Consider the following 16776-nt stretch of genomic DNA (forward strand, 5'->3'; position numbering starts at 1 on the left):
GCGGAGACACCTGCAGGCTCCGTCTCCGCCACAGCTCCGGGCCTCACTTTCCATGACCTGCCAGTCCTGATGAAGGGTCTCGACCCCAAACATCGACTGTTTATTTCCCTCCATAGATGCTGCCTGACCTGCTGAGCATTTTATGTATGTTGCTCCAGACTTCAGCATCTGCAGAGCCTTGTGCCACCTGTCCTTCACTGCCTCCTTCCACCCTATCTCTCACCTTCAAACAATGCTGGTGAAAGAACATTGGCTTGAAACATTAAGCCTGTTTCTCTGCCTGCACAGATGCTGCCTGACCTGCTGAGTATTCCCAGCACTGATGAAGGGTCTCTGACCTGAAACATCGATTCTATTTCTCTTCCCACAGATGCTGCCTGACCTGCTGAGCATTTCATACAATTTCTGTTTTTGTTTTATATTCCCACCGTTTGATTTTAGATCTGATTTTTGTTTTCAGGTTTCTGGAGTTCTTTGTTTTTGCAGAAGTTGAGATGTTAGCTTTCATCTCTTTCTTGAATTCCTAACTTTCCATTGAACTTGATGACATCCAATTTGCATTTGATAAAGCATAAAAATATACTATAGACCAGACATCTGTCCATTACGCGTTCCATCCATTCTATCACTCACCTTCCCTTTTGGCCATAACATTTTCCCCCACCCTTGCCCTGCACCTCCCCTTCCATCCTGTTACATTTGTCTTTCCGATCTTGAAGTACTCTTCTGATCTGATCTGTTGAAAAATTTCAGCTTTTCTTTCAGACTTCCATACCTGCAATGAACCTGATATCATTCAACAAGTGCAACGTGGTGACATTCTGAAATGTTATTTTCATTACACTCTGCAAACCAATTCTCATCTGCACATTGGCAAAATTTCCCCAAATACATTTTGGGTTGCATGCCAAAGGCTGGTATCAGGAATAAACAAGGCGATGTTTCACTCACTTTATCTCTTCCAGGCTGGTGCAGTTACTGAGTCCTCTTGCCAACGCATTTGTCTCCATCAAGCCGGCAGCTGCAGTCATTCTGGGCAAACTGAAAGAGCAAAAGTAGTCAGCTGATACCTCACGGCAACACTTAACACGATTGACGAAGCCTGCATACTAATTGGGTGGTTCCAAGACTGATAGGCTGTGGGTTTCATTGAGGTTAGGTTCACTAATCAACATCACTTGTTACAGACTGGCCTCTGTTTCATGGAACATGATGTGGACTTGGGGAAAGTGGTGCCAGAGTCTGGTCACTAACACCCACACTAGTGCAGAGGGAAAAGTGGTGTGTTAAAGGTAGCACAGACACCGAGGTCCCGGGGTGTCGAGGGGAGTGCGGGAACGCCGGGACCGGGCTGTCGAGGGGAGTGCAGGCATAAATGTCAGTGAGCGAGATGCTGAATGATTGGACATCAGATTATTGTCGTTTTTCTGTATAAGGACAACTAGGGAGGGCAATGAATTCCCCATCCCACTAGGAACTCGTAATGGAGAACAAAATAAGTTCATGACAGTTTACATGTTTATTTTTCCATTTATGGGTGCAAAAATGAGAAGATCAGGTTAAACCATCGCCTGGAGTGAAGCGTCATCCTGACTCCCATTTTATCCAGATTATTGCCTCAAGCAAGTGAACCCAGTACCAAAAGCTGGTCAATCAATCCACCAGGAATGATTGTATGAAAATGCAGTAATAGTGTTGCGTAGTTTACAAGGGCTAAGCAGAGTATGTGGCAAATGGGAAACAGGATTTGCTTCATTTTATAACGAGGCTGTGGTATACAGTATAATGGGTAAATATGCTGCAAAGAAATTTGATCTTGGAGCATACTTGATTATCCTCAGCTGTTCCAGGCCCAGAAGGACTTTTCCCAGTTCACTGGCACTCTCCTCTCCCAGTTCGTTGTGTGACAAGCTGCAATGAGAGGAAACAGAGAACCTGTGAGCAGCAGCGCACCAGCCAAACACGCGTGCTACTCGCTGAAGCACCTCCTTCATTTGTGTGGGGCGGATTGTATGTAACCACAGTGGCGACAGAAGTGGGGAGTGGCATCACCCTACCCAAAGGATGCACCCCACTGGAATGGAATCACAGAGGGTGTGAGGAGCAGTGGGGCTGAAAGCACTGAAGGCGACCACGCCCTCAATCCCCATTCTTCTCACCTCAGCCGCGTCTTGCAAGCTGCAAACAGTCCGCCAGCTTGGCTGGGTCAGTGGAACGACGTGGACAGTACAGGGAGGGAATCAATAACACTTGGGTAGATGTACAGCAAATAATCCAATGAGACAAGAGCAGTAAATAAGAAAGTGAGGAAGGCAGCATTGGAGTCCAGCAGGGGAGGGATCTGGGTGCACACATTAAAAAGTAAATGTGCATCGTTGAAGTGAGCCAAACTTGCATGCAAATATCACGAGCAAAATCCAGAGAGAGAGAGAGAGAGAGAGAGAGAGAGAGAGAGAGAGAGAGAGAGAGAGAGAGAGATCCACTCTGTGCAATGCTGGGATAGAATGCCCACAAGGTGGCACTAAAACAGCACACTTTGAATTCAATTATACCCTTCAGAGATAACGTTTAAAATATCCCTGGCTTCTCTTACTTGAAAGCAGTAAACTTAAAGTAGAAGTAATACCTTATATGTTGTTCCTGGTGACCAGAAATGGTGAAGTAAATGCTGCCTAGACAATGTTATCCGGAGTTTCAGAACCAAGGCAAGTAGATAAGAGTTGAGGTACACACGAGTCATAATCCAACTGAACAATGGAACAGGCTCAAGAGGGACTGAACGTTGCTGTGTGCTCAGTACTAATAGACTGGTCCAAATTGAGATGAAACACAGCTGTTACAGACCATTCAGCCATCTGGCGCACGGCAGCTACTTCCACACCACACAAGTGTCCTCCGAGCTACTTCATCTCACTCCATCAACATACCCTTGGATTCCTTTCTACTTTGTGCACTAATCCAGCTTCCCCTTAAATGCAGCTTGGTGGTCACCTCAACTGCTCCATATGGTGGAAGCTTCATGTTCTAATTGTGTTACCTGGTCAATGGTGGTAAGTTTTGATCGATTCTTGGGAGACAGGCTTAAGAGGGCTGAATAGCCCTTTGCTGTTTCGTGCGTGTTGAATGAGGGATAATTGACAGCCAGGGTACTGGGGCTGACTATCCTGTGCAGAGGTGTGCGAAGTTTCACTTCAGCGCTGCACCATAGAAAGCATCCTCTCTGGAAGCATCACAGTTTGGTACGGCAACTGCTCTGCCCAGGACCGTAAGAAACGTGGACACAGCCCAGCGCATCACGGACACCAGCCTCGCCTCTGTGGATACTGTCTATACCTCTCGCTGCCTTGGTGAAGCAGCCAGCATAATCAAAGACCCACCCACCCGGGTCATTCTCTCTTCTCTCCTCTCCCATCAGGCAGAAGATACAGGAGTCTGAGGGCACGTACCACCAGGCTTAAGGACAGCTTCTATCCCATTGTGATAAGACTATTGAATGGGTACCTTATACGATGAGATAGACTCTGACCCCACAATCTACCTTGTTGTGACCTTGCACCTTATTGTCTACCTACACTGCACTTCCTCTGTAGCTGTGACACTTTACTCTGTACTGTTATTGTTTTTACCTCAATGCACTCTGTACTAACTCAATGTAACTGTACTGTGTAATGAATTGATCTGTACGATCGGTATGCAAGACAAGTTTTTCACTGTACCTCGGCACAAGTGACAATAATAAACTGATACCAATACCAGTAACTGGGCAGGGGCTGCCACTTCTCCCAGCAAGGAGCAGCAATGTCGACGAGAACTGCTGCATCCATGGACCATTTGGAACCAGGATTCTGGGAATGTGGGTAGTGGCAAGCCACCGTACGTCAAGCCAGGTGGATCAAGAGTATCTTCTAAAAGGAAAAACCAAACCAATCATCCAGACAACAGACAAAGTGAACAAATCAAAAATTAATCTTACTTTATCTCCTCAAGGCTGCGGCATTTACAAAGTCCTGCCGTTAGTGACACCATCCCAGTGCTGCTCATGTTGGTAGATTCCAGACTGAGAGAGAAGAGACAAAATATAACTAATCACAGCAGCGAGATTTCAAATGAAGCATTTGTTATTAGGTAGATTTTGTGCCAAAGTATTGCGGAGAACGGTTCGTTTTTCCCCAGTGGCATTAGTACGTGCTTAAAGCCAAATCAAAAGAAGGGCTTTTCCAGAATGAGCAAGGAATTCAATTTTTAATGTCACGGTGAACAAGCAGATACTTTGAACCCAGGCTACTGCAGCCGCTCGGAGGTGACACCTGGAGCACCTCCCCTCTTGCTGTCTGCATTGAGGGAGATTTGTATCTCAGTACGGATAAAGGAGGAAGGTCTAACTGATCATATTCTGAAATATGAAGTATGTGCACAGAGAAGCTCCAGAAACTGTACCCTTGAATCTTTGAACCCTTGTAAAAATCTCACCTGATTTGAATCCCACCCATTCTACATCACAACCACCTTAAATCAGACCCGCTCTCAATCCCACCACTTTAATTCACAACCACTTGAAATAATACCCACCTTAAATCACATATGTTCTAACACTCACCTTAAATCACAACTCCCTCCAAATCATACCATCTTAAATCATACCTGCTTAAGTCACACCTGCTTTGAAATACTCATGTTTTAAATTACAGCCGTTGTAAATCCTACCCAGAATCAGAATCAAGTTTATTATCACTGCCATACGTCATGAAATTTGTTGTTTTGCAGCAGCAGTACAGTGCAAGACATAAAGACATAAAAATTAATCTAAGTTACAAAAATAAATAAATGGTGCAAAAGAGGACCCACTTTAAACTACACTCTGCCACCTGCCTCTCTCCTTAAAAACATCCCATTATTTGACAGGACCCAACCCCACAGGCACCAACTGCTCTCTAAGATTGAGGCCCTTGTCCTTTGTGAGGACGTGGACCAAGATTATCAGGGATTGTCCCAGCTAAGCCTCATTTACTGTCACCCATTGGTCCCTTTATGTGGGACTAAGGCAGTGCCGAGGATCTGCAGTGCACCTTGCTAGGGACATTAGTAGTCGCTGATGACTAGGATGGAGGGGTGGGGGGCAGGGACAGGTTGACTATCACTGTGGGCAGAGGGTGGATCAACCATGAGAGGTTGAGGACTGTGGAAGGCGCAGGGGGGAGATGAGTAACTGGAGTACATGATTGGATTTCTGGGCCAACACCTCCCCCAAAGAGGATTAAAACCAGGCCCTTTCCAGTGTACTGGACAGGCAACATCTGTCCAATGAAATAGAATGACAATTGAGAATGAACAGACATCAAGTTCCTGTTCCAAAACCTACCTGAGTTTCCTCAGTCCCCGGACAACCTGAAGGATTTCAGCCAGTATTTCTGCCCCCTTGTCACCAAAGTTATTTTGGCACAAACTGTAAGAGAATGAGAAAATCTTTAACATTAGAATCCAGTGCAGAACAACAGCACTGACTAGGCACAGACTCCAGTGCCCAACCATCACTCACACCTCGGGATGGTGAGTCCATCAGATCCACAGACTGCAGACCTGCCAGTGGGTACTATCATGCAGGGAATTCATTTGAAGGGCAGTGAATGTAGCTACTTTTGTGCTCCACCATAGTGCAATGTGGATGAGCAGCCAACCTGTTGAAGAGGAATAATGCCAAGGCCAAATCCAGGTCCTAAAAGCAGGCTTCCCTCCTCTTCTTCAGTTAGAACCGAGGGATCTTTAGCAACCAACTGAACAAGACCAAGAGACAGTGTTGGCTTTGTGTCCCATCAAGAACATGGGACCTCCGACAGGGCAGCTTGGAAGCACTTTGGACTGTCAAGTTAGATTCGAGTCCTGGAGTGGAGCTTAATGGCAAAAACTTTGGGCACAGAAAATAATTATTAAAACCCAACTACTCTGACCCAGTGAAATACCAATGGAGTGACAGGTAGGCCAGTACCGGAGTGGATTCCTGTTTTCAGTAGTATCATGAACACTTCTGACAAAGGGCCTTTGACCCAAAACTTTAACTCTGTTTCTCTTCCCACAGTTGCTGTCTGACCAGATGATCCTTTCCAGCATTTTCTGTATTTCCAGCCACTGTAGCGTTTTTTTGTTTTTCACATACCTGATGAGATCTTTATGTTACTCAAAGCAAGACAGCACTGGCATTAGCACTCAGCGGGAAGTAATAAGGCTCTCTAAACTGGGTGCAATGCACAGCAACAATACTTTCACCTAGCAAAGACTGGTAATGAATTATGATAACACACAAACACAACAGACAGGTAAAAATAAGTGGAAGACTTACTGGAGCTCCATTAGACTGGGACATTGTTTAATGATGGACGAAAGGTGTAGAAGGTGGGGCACTTCGATTCCACACTGTTGCAAACTGTAAGGTAGCAAAATTTGTTTTTATACTCAGAACTGTTAACAAGAAATAATTTGTCCCATGTAATTATTTACATTAATCCTTCACAGATAAACTATCCGTATATTTAGATTATAAAAATAATTGCAAACGACAATTCTCAAAGTGTAAGTTTGATTCAGGTAATCAAAGTAATTGATAGCAAATTAAACAGAATAGTTACCTGATTAACCTCAGGGAAGGGTAGGACACTGCACTGTCCATTCTGGTACTGGAAGGAATCAGAAAGACCTCAGATCAGCTTTGGTTACTAGACCCTAGGGGAAGGTAAGGTGGTGCAGCCTCACAGGTCCACACATCTGGGTGTGAATCTCGCCTTGGGTGCAGTCTGCATAGAGTTTGTTTGTTCTGCCTGTGACTACAGGGGTTTCCCAAACTGGTCCGTTAGTCAGCCATGCAAATTACCCCTCAGTGTAGGTAAGTGGCAAAAGAACCAGAGGGGAAGTTGATGGGTGTGCATGAGAAAAAATAAGTTGCAAAGCTACAGGGAAATAAGGAAGGCCAATGGAATTAATGGGACTCCTCTATCAGGAACTGGCATGGACCTACAGGGCCGAATGGTCTCTTTCTGTGTTGTAATAGGTAAGTGAATTGCGGATGCTCACCATTGTATTGGGGCTGGTGGCCCATGCCACTGCACCAGTAACGACGTAATCGGACACAGACTGTCCGCCTGCACTGCCTTTCCTTGGCGTTTATATAAAAGGTTATAGAAAGGAGATTCTCGCACTCTGCTCATTCCAAGGAGGCACAGCCCAGAGACAGAGCAAGGCAACACACTGCGGTGAGATAGAAACTGAGGAAGGCTTTTCTGTGTGGAGGCACTTGGAGCAAGTGTGAAGTACAAAGTGTCCCAGGTGACCAGAGCTGGGCTCCATTCCGAGTGCTGCTGTAAGGACTGCTGCCTAAAACACTCGAAAGGTCACAGTAATTTAAAACAGCAACAGCCAGTATGCCAGCATTAACAAAGTGAGATGTCCCCTGACCCTGCTTTGTAGCAGCCAATTCTGATATCAGCTTCAGTGGAAGAATTAAAATTAGCCATAGAAACCAGACAGATGAATGTAAGAAGTAGGAGCAGGAGAAGGTCACTGAGCTCCTTGAGCCTTTTCTGCCATTCAATAAAAACATGGCTGGACTGATTCTGGCCTCAACTCCACCATCCCATTTGTTCCCCATAGCCCTTGTCCACCTCTCCACGACATCAGTGATCTACATACCCATCAGAGGTTCGCCAGCCATTGTCCGTTAGCCTTATTGAGGCTTGGTTCTTCTTTATCCTGTAAAGTACATTTTATTGGTCAATCTCATCAGTCAACAAACTGCAGATTCTCAAACAGGACAGCAAGCAAAGATTCTTATCAATAAATGAGAGTGAACCCCTAGAAAAGGCTCTTCCAATGATCTGACCTTCAGTCCTCTCTGCAGCCTACTCATGCAGCACTGCTGCTGTATCTGACTTCCCCACCACTGGCAGAGCAAGATGTTACCAGAAGGTGTCAGCTGGGAACATTCTGCCTCCAGTCTGGCTGAGTGTCCGGGAGCAGATAGGTACCAAGTGTAAAGGGGATAAATTATGAGAACATCCAGGTTGCATAATGTTGGCATTTATTGTGGTGGGTCCAGAGAACATCGAAAATAGGACACTACAGCACAGTACAGGCCCTTTGGCCCACAATGTTGTACTGACATTTTATCCTGCTCTAAGATCTATCTAACCCTTCCCTCCCACATAGCCCCCTATTTTTCTATCATTCATGTGTCTACCTAAGAGTCTCTTAAATGTCCCTAATGAGAGCATTTAATCAAGGTAGATCAAGTGTTAGAAGAACTTAGCAGTGTAGACAGAGAGAAGATAGTTCCTTTGGTGGCAAGTTGGACAAAGGAATGAGGGAGTTAGGGCTTTCAGGAGCTGGTTTGCAATTAAGTGTCACAGAGTGATGGCAGCAAAGGTTTACTAGACCGATTCCTGGGATGGGGATTTGTCTATGAGAAGAGATTAGGCATCCTGGACCTTTATTGTTTTTGAGTTTAGAAGGATGAGAGGTGATCTCTTTGAACATCCAAAATTCAAATGGGGCTTGACTGGGTAAGGAGTTGATGTTTCCCGTGCCTAGGTGTCTAAAACTGGGGGATGACATTGAGATGAGAAGAAATGTCTTCATCGGAATGGTAGTGAAGGTCCACTCGATGGGCTGTTGAGGCTTAGTCACTGAGTATATTCAAGATAGCAATTGATAGATTTCTAGATGAAGGGAGATGGGATTAGTGCAGGAAAGTGGTGCTGAGATAAAAGGTCGGTTGTGATGTTATTAACTAGTGGAGCAGACACAGAGGGCCAAATGGCCTACTCCTGCCTCTGATTCTTATGTCCTGAAGTTAGGAAACACTTCAGAGTAGCAGAAAACTGGAATTCTCTCTCCCAGTTCTTTGGACTGGAGGACAATAGTTATGGGGAGAGATTGGAAAGGCTGGGCTTGTTTCCCCTGGAGCAAAGGAGGCTGAGGGGTGACCTGATAGAGATATATATTATGAGAGGCATAGATAGGATAGATAGTCAAAATCTTTTTCCCATGGTATGGGATCTAAACAAAGAGGGCATAGGTTAAAGGTGAGAGGAATGAGTTTTAAAGGGGATCTGAGGGGTAAGTTTTTTTTTATGCAGAGAGTGGTTAATATCTGGAACTCGCTGCCAGACGAGCTGGTGGAATCAGATGCAATTCTTACATTTAAGTGGCATTTAGACAGACACTTAAATAGGCAAGGCATAGAAGCATATAGTCCTAATGTAGGCAAATGGGATTAGTGTAGATAGACAAAAAGGTTGGCATGACCCCCATGAAGGGCCCGTTTCTGTGCTGTATCACTCTGTGACTATAAAAGGCTGGATTCTGGGACAGCCATGGATTTCACGAGGGAGGTCGATACATTGTTGTTAGTGAGGGGTAATAAGGGATAAGGAGCTCGGCCAGGGAAAGGGAACCGAGGTACAGATAACCTGCAACCAAACCTAGTGACGGAGCAGGTCCTGTGAATGGCCAAGTCCTGATCCAAAGATCCTGCTGATGGGTTTCTGATTGGTCAGCTCGGCACACCTCCAGGAAAGGTGTGCAAGCCGAAAGGAGGATCCAACGTCAAGATTCGCAAAGTTCTGATTATTGAGCACGTTAAATACTGCACACAGGCAGCTGCTTGTGGTGCATTGCTGCACACAGACCACATCAAGGCACTCTCAGCGTTTAACAGGGATTATGCCTGCCATACAGGTGACATCAGGCGAAGGAGAGTTGACGTGGTTTCACTTCCCTTTGAGCACACGCTTTCAGAGATCACCAGAGAAACCTCAAATGCCCCAGACACGAGGCAAAGCTTAGGTACTGCATTTCGCCTGCCTGTGTACGTAAATATGTTCTACCATTATCCAACAGCAGCTTGAAGAGGATGCCCTTCTCACAGGCTAGGTGTCCCAACCAGCTCACATCTCCTTTATGTGTAGTGTGTACGCTTTAGATCTCTTGGAAATAAATGAATACCAATATAAGAAACCTCAAGAAAAGGTAATCTTACTGAACTACAAGGTCTGTGCTTTTACCAAGTGTGTTCACTTTACTCAAATGTGCCTTCATGAGTGTTCTGCTAACCCATCTTTCCTGTGTCAGTGAATCCCTGGGAAAATACATCTGATTTTTATATTACTGATACAAGGCTGTTTTGACACACCAACATTTTCAAATTCTAGGCATTGAATAGTTTATTGCTTCCCTTTTCAGAAAACATACACCCCACATTTATATTTAATAGGGTACCAAGAGAAACCAAGGATTATTCTGGTCCTTGGGAGAGGAATAGTGTAAAATAGACAATACTAGAGTGAGCAGCTTTCAGTCCCATTGACTTCATTCAGGAGAGATGCATAAAAGGCTGCTGATTCGATATCACCCATTTTCTACCATTACCCAAAGTCAAAATTGACCCTATTGAGTTTTTGCAACAAGGCAAGATTCTGATTCCACACTTCCAGGAATTATCAGGGAATCTAGCTTTCTTCCTCTTCTCCTGAGAGTGCACAGCATGCAATGCTAACAAAAGCAGGATGCTGCAGTCTCCATTAAACGATAAGGTTTATTAAATTTGGTGAAATATTGAACCAGTTTACTGAGACAAAATTCCACAATCTTCTATAGCTAAACAACTTCTAGGAAGTCGGTGGGTGAGGAAGTGTAAAGGAGATCAGCGTAAAAGCAACAAATGCTTGAAGACTGAAATGTCAACAGAGAATGCTGGAAATACTGAGCAGACCATCCAGCACGTCTGGACACAAAAACAGAGTTAATGTTTCAAGTTAACAACATTTCATCAGAACAGTCCAGTGGAAGGTCAACAAGAGGCTCCCAACCTGCTGAATATTTTGAGCATTTTCTGTTTTTATACTGGGTGAGTGTCTTCCTTGGAATTTATTCAAATTTTCAGGTTAAAAGTCTCCTTTCTCTATTGGTCACTGCGAGGCTCCGAAGTGAAATTAATTTAGGTCTGGTTTTAATGGGTACAGATCTACAGAAAGTACATGGTTTGAACCCAGTCCCAAATGAGACCTTCACTCAGTGAAGCCACAAAGAAAACTGGTGTTGCTGCGAAGAAAAGTCATGCTGCAGTGTCTGAGAGACACTCTCTGAACTGGGACACCTTGGAAGAGAGCTTTGGAAGCTCCTGTCTCTGTGTTGTACCTGAATTGTAGTTAAATTGGATTGCTTGATGCTGATGGTGAGACAGAGGTGGGTTTGTGCCAGATTATCCAGGTTCCCATATTGCTCTTTTATCCTGTTTTGAGGTAGTGGGTGGATTCAAACAAGACACTCCAATCACCAACAGCCTGTCCTGGTCCAACTACATCACCAATAGCCTGTCCTGGTCCAACCACATGGACGCCACAGTCAAGAAAGCTCACCAGCACCTCTACTTCCTCAGGAGGCTAAAGAAATTTGGCATGTCCCCTTTGACACTCACCAACTTTTATCAATGCACCATAGAAAGCATCCTATCTGGATGCATCACGACTTGGTACGGCAACTGCTCTGCCCAGAACTGCAAGAAACGGCAGAAAGTTGTGGACACAGCCCAGTTATCACGGAAACCAGCCTCCCCTCCATGGACTTTGTCTATACCTCTCGCTGCCTTGGTGAAGCAGCCAGCATAATCAAAGACCCCACCCACTTGAGTCATTCTCTCCTGCCCTCTCCCATCAGGCAGAAGATACAGGAGCCTGAGGGCACATACCACCAGGCTCAAGGACAGCTTCTATCCCACTGTGATAAGACTATTGAACAGTTCCCTTATATGTTGAGATGGACTCTTGACCTCACCACCTACCTTATTGTGACCTTGCACCTTATTGTCTACCTGCAATGCACTTCTCTGTAACTGTGACACTGTACTCGGTACTCTCTTATTGTTTTTTTTTACCTGTACTACCTCAATGTACTCTGTACTAACTCAATATATCTACACTGTGTAATGAATTGAACTGTATGCAATGTATTGAACGATATGCAAGACAAGTTTTGCACTGTATCTCGGTACAAGTGACAACAATAAACCAATACTCCAAGGAACTTGAGTATGAAGAAGTGTCATGGAGCAACTCATCAGTCCTGCTTGCCATTTCCGTCTGTGCACAGGGATGGTCAAGTTAAATCCAACCTACCTTCGCACTCGTTGATTTTACTAGAACAAGCTGAAATTACATGGGGAGCAAACCAAGCACCTGATCCTAGTTCAATCCATTTCAGTTAGATTAAAATAGTTTTCCAGCATTGCTTACATCAACCTTGAACAACCAAGAATAGCAAAACATATAGCTTATTAATGATGATATAAAACATCAGTCAGGTAAAGAGTAAAGCATTCTGTTCTGACCTAATTTCTGCAATGTTCAGATGGGTTTGGACACACTTCACCACAAGGTTAGCAGCATCTGCACCATGTATCCACTGCTCTTCAAACCTGAAACAGAAACCAGAGTCAACACTGCCAACATCTGCATTTCAGCTTAAACGCTCGAGATTCTGACGTGAACAAAACTTTGTCGGGATTGAGAATTGGGGTCCTTCAATCCTCCAGTATTGAAATGTGCCGGTGTATAAAAGAGGAAAAAGGGTCAAAAAGGGTCAAAAAGGATTCCCTGGATAATTCCCATGCTGGAGTTTGGGATATCTGATCACAAAAAGTCAAGAGATAGAAGCCAGGATATTGTTGTGCGAGGGTATAGGTAGACTAGTATGGAACTTGGAGTGTCTACCAATGTAGACAAAGAAAAGGTGAAAGTAAGGATCATTGGTAACACTCTTCCTTCCCCCCAAGCCAGTGACAAACATACCTTACTGTTAATGTTTTAGGACAATAATTCAGTGCCACAAAAAGGTTTTCAACAGCAGTGAGAGAAATCCCATTCTTCTGCAGACTGGAAAATAAAATGATAAAGTTCTAAATTCTGCATTCGACATGACTGAGAGAATAATGACCTGTCCCACAGTGCATTTCTGCATCCCACACCAAACTATTACCAGGCTGAAACCCTGGCACGTTCCTTTAAGACATCTTTTAAGACGTCTTTATTAGTCACATGTACATCGAAACACACAGTGAAATGCATCTTTTTGCGTAGAGTGTTCTGGGGGCAGCCCGCAAGTGTCACCACACTTCCGGGGCCAACACAGCATGCCCACAACTTCCTAACCCGTACATCTTTGGAATGTGGGAGGAAACCCACGCAGACACAGGGAAAACGTACAAACTCCTTACAGACAGCGGCCGGAATTGAACCCGGGTCGCTGGCGCTGTAATAGTGTTACACTAACCGCTACACTAACGTGCCTGCCCCGTTCAACCATGTCTTATGATCTTTTATTCAGATGGCTGTAACATACCTTGAAATCTATGACAGAGTGTACCAGCTTGGACATTCTGTCAGGTTCCCTTCAGTAACTCCTATCAAAACCAGCAGAAAGCATAGCATAAATAGCTGAGGATAGTTGAATATCTTGTGTCCCCATAATTTCTGCTGGTTTCTGAATGGAGTCGCAGTAGGAGTTGAAAAGCAAAAAAAAAGCAGATAATGTAAATCTGAAATAAATACAAAAAGTGCTGGAAATAGCAGGCTAACCTGGATCTGTGGAGATAGAAAGAAAGTTAATGTTTCAGATCAATGACTTTTCATCAGAAGAGTTAGGATCTGATGCAGTCATCAGTCTAAAATATTATCTCTGTTTCTTTCTCCACAGGTGCTGCCTGACCTGCCGACTATTTCCAGCGCTTTCAGTTTTTATTGCAGTAGGAACTTACACTGATAAGTTACCAGAATCATATGGCCTACCTTTTTTGCACTTTGCAACTTAAATCAATCTCTAAGGAATAATAAGATTCAGCACTGACAAACTGTAATCTCAGTGTTTATCACACTGACACTGGCAGCATCAAGATTTAACTGTTGCATTATATACACTGATTTTGCAGAGAAATGGCAGGGAAACTGTCAGAAATTTGGACAAGTGCAGAAACCCAGAATTTGTTGTCAGGGACCCACTGCTGGGCAGCAGCATGCAACACAACACTGGATCCCATTTGCAGTTCAAGAGCTAAGCATGAATCTGGGCTAATTGTCCAACACTTACGCACAGTCTTTTTCCCCAGGTTGGGGAATCAAGAACTAGAGGACATGGGTTTAAGGTGGGGGGGGGGGGGGGGTGGGGGTGGGGGTGGGTGGGTAAGATTTAATAGGAACCTGATGGTCAACCTTTTCACCCAGAGGGTGGTCAGTATATGGAATGAGCTGCCAGAGGAAGTGGTTGAGGCAGGTATATTAACAACATTTAAAAAGGTACTTGGACAAGTACATGGATAGGAAAGGTTTAGAGAGATATGGGCTAAACGCAGGCAAATTGGACTGGCTTAGATGGGAACCTTGGTTGGCATGGACCAGTTGGGCAGAAGGGCCTGTTTCTGTGCTGTATGACATTACAAATTTGCAGGAAAAACCTCCACAAGGGAGTTATTAGTTTAAAATATTCTTTTAAATTTTCCAAGGATTTTTAAACACGAATGGCTGGTTAATATAGATTTAAGAGTTTAGAGGGGTTTTGAAGTGTTTCCTTTTGTTTTAGCTTTTTAACTCATACTGATGTGATTGGGTCAAGTTTTAAGTTGTCCTTGCAGGGGTTGTACTGTGCTGACCGGGACACCACTCACTTGAGTTCCTCTAGGTATTTGAGGTTGCCCACGACATCCACCAGGTTTCTCAGATCCTCATCCCCCATTATGTTGCTGGTGAGCCTGTGATTAAAAAGTAAGAGTTCAGCTTCCCTCTTTAAACATTTTTTTGTGAGTAAGACACAACTTTCATCATTCTCTCCACCAGCGACAAAGCTAACTTGCAGGGGAAGCAACAATACCTTTGCTTCAACTATGCAAACTCCAGAAATAACAACAATATAATATGGTACAGGCCACAGGAAATCACACTTCTTGCACAGAACACAGGTTACATTGCATCGGGAATATTCAAATGTAGAGAAACGTATTCAGTTCTAAGAATCGGTGCACAGAGAAAGTCCATGGTCTAACTTTTAAATTCCATACAGGATAACTTGGGATTTTCATCTTGGAAGGGAATGATACAAACTTACTGAACTTATCAACTCTTAGAAGGGTTGGTAAGTTAACTGGCCAATGTAAATTGCCCCTAACCTAGAGATGAATGGGAGAACCTGGGGGGAAATAGATGGGAGGATGTAATTTAGGATTAGTGAACTCAGTGGGCCTGTTTCGAAGGGCCTGTTTCTGTGCTGTATAGCTCTATCTCTCCTCCACACCTCACCACCCCACCTCTTTGGGAAATTGTACAAATTCTGCCCCTGCAAAATCAGATAGTGGGCCTGAAATCAGAACCTCATTCATGGAAATCACAGCCTTGGGTTGAAAGAGCTCTGCAGTGGGATCCTGTCTATGCGATGAACACACATGGATCTGGATTAAGAAGCAGTGTCTAGTGGGATTGGCTAGAAGAAACTAATTATTTTAAAAAATTCCTATTTCAAATTTGAAAGAGAGGTAACTTCCATTAGATAGTGATGTAGTCAATGTATGGGCTACCAGCTTTTTACTCTTAGTTCCTATTCTCTTGGGCTACTCTCATCTCTTCAGAGAGTAACAATATGAAATAAAATTACCAGGACTATACCAGTATAAAGTTTATGAAAAAGACCTGCAGCACTTATTATTCCACAACAAGTAATGGGAGGTGGGCTTATTTCCCAAGCATTGGGTTCTAAATCCCTGCTGTGCTATGATCTAGCACTGAAGACAACAGGTCAAACTAGAACAGTTCTTCACTGAGTGGCGCAAAGAGGCATTGAGAAAATGTTCCAGCAAGTCCCCATCTGACCCTCCACCCCAGCTGATGATGAACAGTACTAATATTACCTGAGGGAAAGTGTCCAATTGCCCATGAAACATAGGGAGCCTACGGAGCAGGCAGCAAAAGCGGTATATCATTTCTGAGGGCCAGGGGCAGAAACGGGCATAGTTCCCTATCTAATGGGTAATTACCACTTACAAAAACCCTTGGTCATCAGTTGCAGCATGGCATGGTGGAGCACTACGTCTCCAACATAGAGGATGCAAACTTCCCCTTTGGACTGGGGTTGGTGTAGATCGGAGCAGTCATCCGATGCCACTCCAGCGCACCTTCTAGCAGCTGGTGATTAATTCAGACGTAAAGGAGTGTGCTTTACTCCTGCATAAATTTGTACATGGTACAGTGACTGAGCAGCCCACCAAAGTTCTCTACCCCGGAGAGGCAGATAACATTCACCTTTAAATGGTAAAACAAAACAGATGCTCCAGCACAGATATCTCAATGGAGATGAAGAACGAGCAAAGACCACCAGGTCTTATTTAAACCTGTGCTGGTTAAAGAATTGATTTTTAGTTTTGAGTACTGAAGTGAAGCCAACAGGGTGTAAGGACGCTAGTGTTCAGACACATGTCATAGTCCAAAGTCAGCAATAAACAATAACTCTTAACACAATGAAGAGTCTGATAAAATGAGTTAGTTGGCCGAGGCAATGCAGGGAAGGTGCGACTGATGAGTAACATTGGCAAAGGAGGGCATTCTCAAAAGGTCACAGGACGTTACTCATTACAACACAGGAGGCCATGCTTGCTCCCAGCAAAGCAATTCCATCAGACCCCGTCTCCCTAATTCTCTGTACTCCTGCAACTCCCTTGCATGCCCAGCACCCTAACAGTATGTGGGTATTCCCACA

The 16776-nt window shown here is 44.3% G+C and overlaps 1 protein-coding gene across 1 annotated transcript in view; it reads right to left on the minus strand.

The window, feature by feature from the left end:
- Positions 1–16776, minus strand: part of nlrc5 (NLR family, CARD domain containing 5) — a 201130-nt gene that overhangs the window by 78117 nt on the left and 106237 nt on the right. The window contains exons 33-42 of the mRNA XM_052027934.1: positions 14699–14782; positions 12831–12914; positions 12371–12457; positions 7678–7737; positions 6621–6668; positions 6335–6418; positions 5360–5443; positions 3974–4057; positions 1828–1911; positions 952–1041 (exon numbers count right to left, since the gene is read on the minus strand). Coding sequence (XP_051883894.1) covers positions 952–1041; positions 1828–1911; positions 3974–4057; positions 5360–5443; positions 6335–6418; positions 6621–6668; positions 7678–7737; positions 12371–12457; positions 12831–12914; positions 14699–14782 — 789 coding nt within the window. The remainder of the gene's footprint in view (positions 1–951; positions 1042–1827; positions 1912–3973; positions 4058–5359; positions 5444–6334; positions 6419–6620; positions 6669–7677; positions 7738–12370; positions 12458–12830; positions 12915–14698; positions 14783–16776) is intronic.

Source organism: Pristis pectinata, chromosome 13, assembly GCF_009764475.1.
Source record: "Pristis pectinata isolate sPriPec2 chromosome 13, sPriPec2.1.pri, whole genome shotgun sequence".
Taxonomy (NCBI): domain Eukaryota; kingdom Metazoa; phylum Chordata; class Chondrichthyes; order Rhinopristiformes; family Pristidae; genus Pristis; species Pristis pectinata.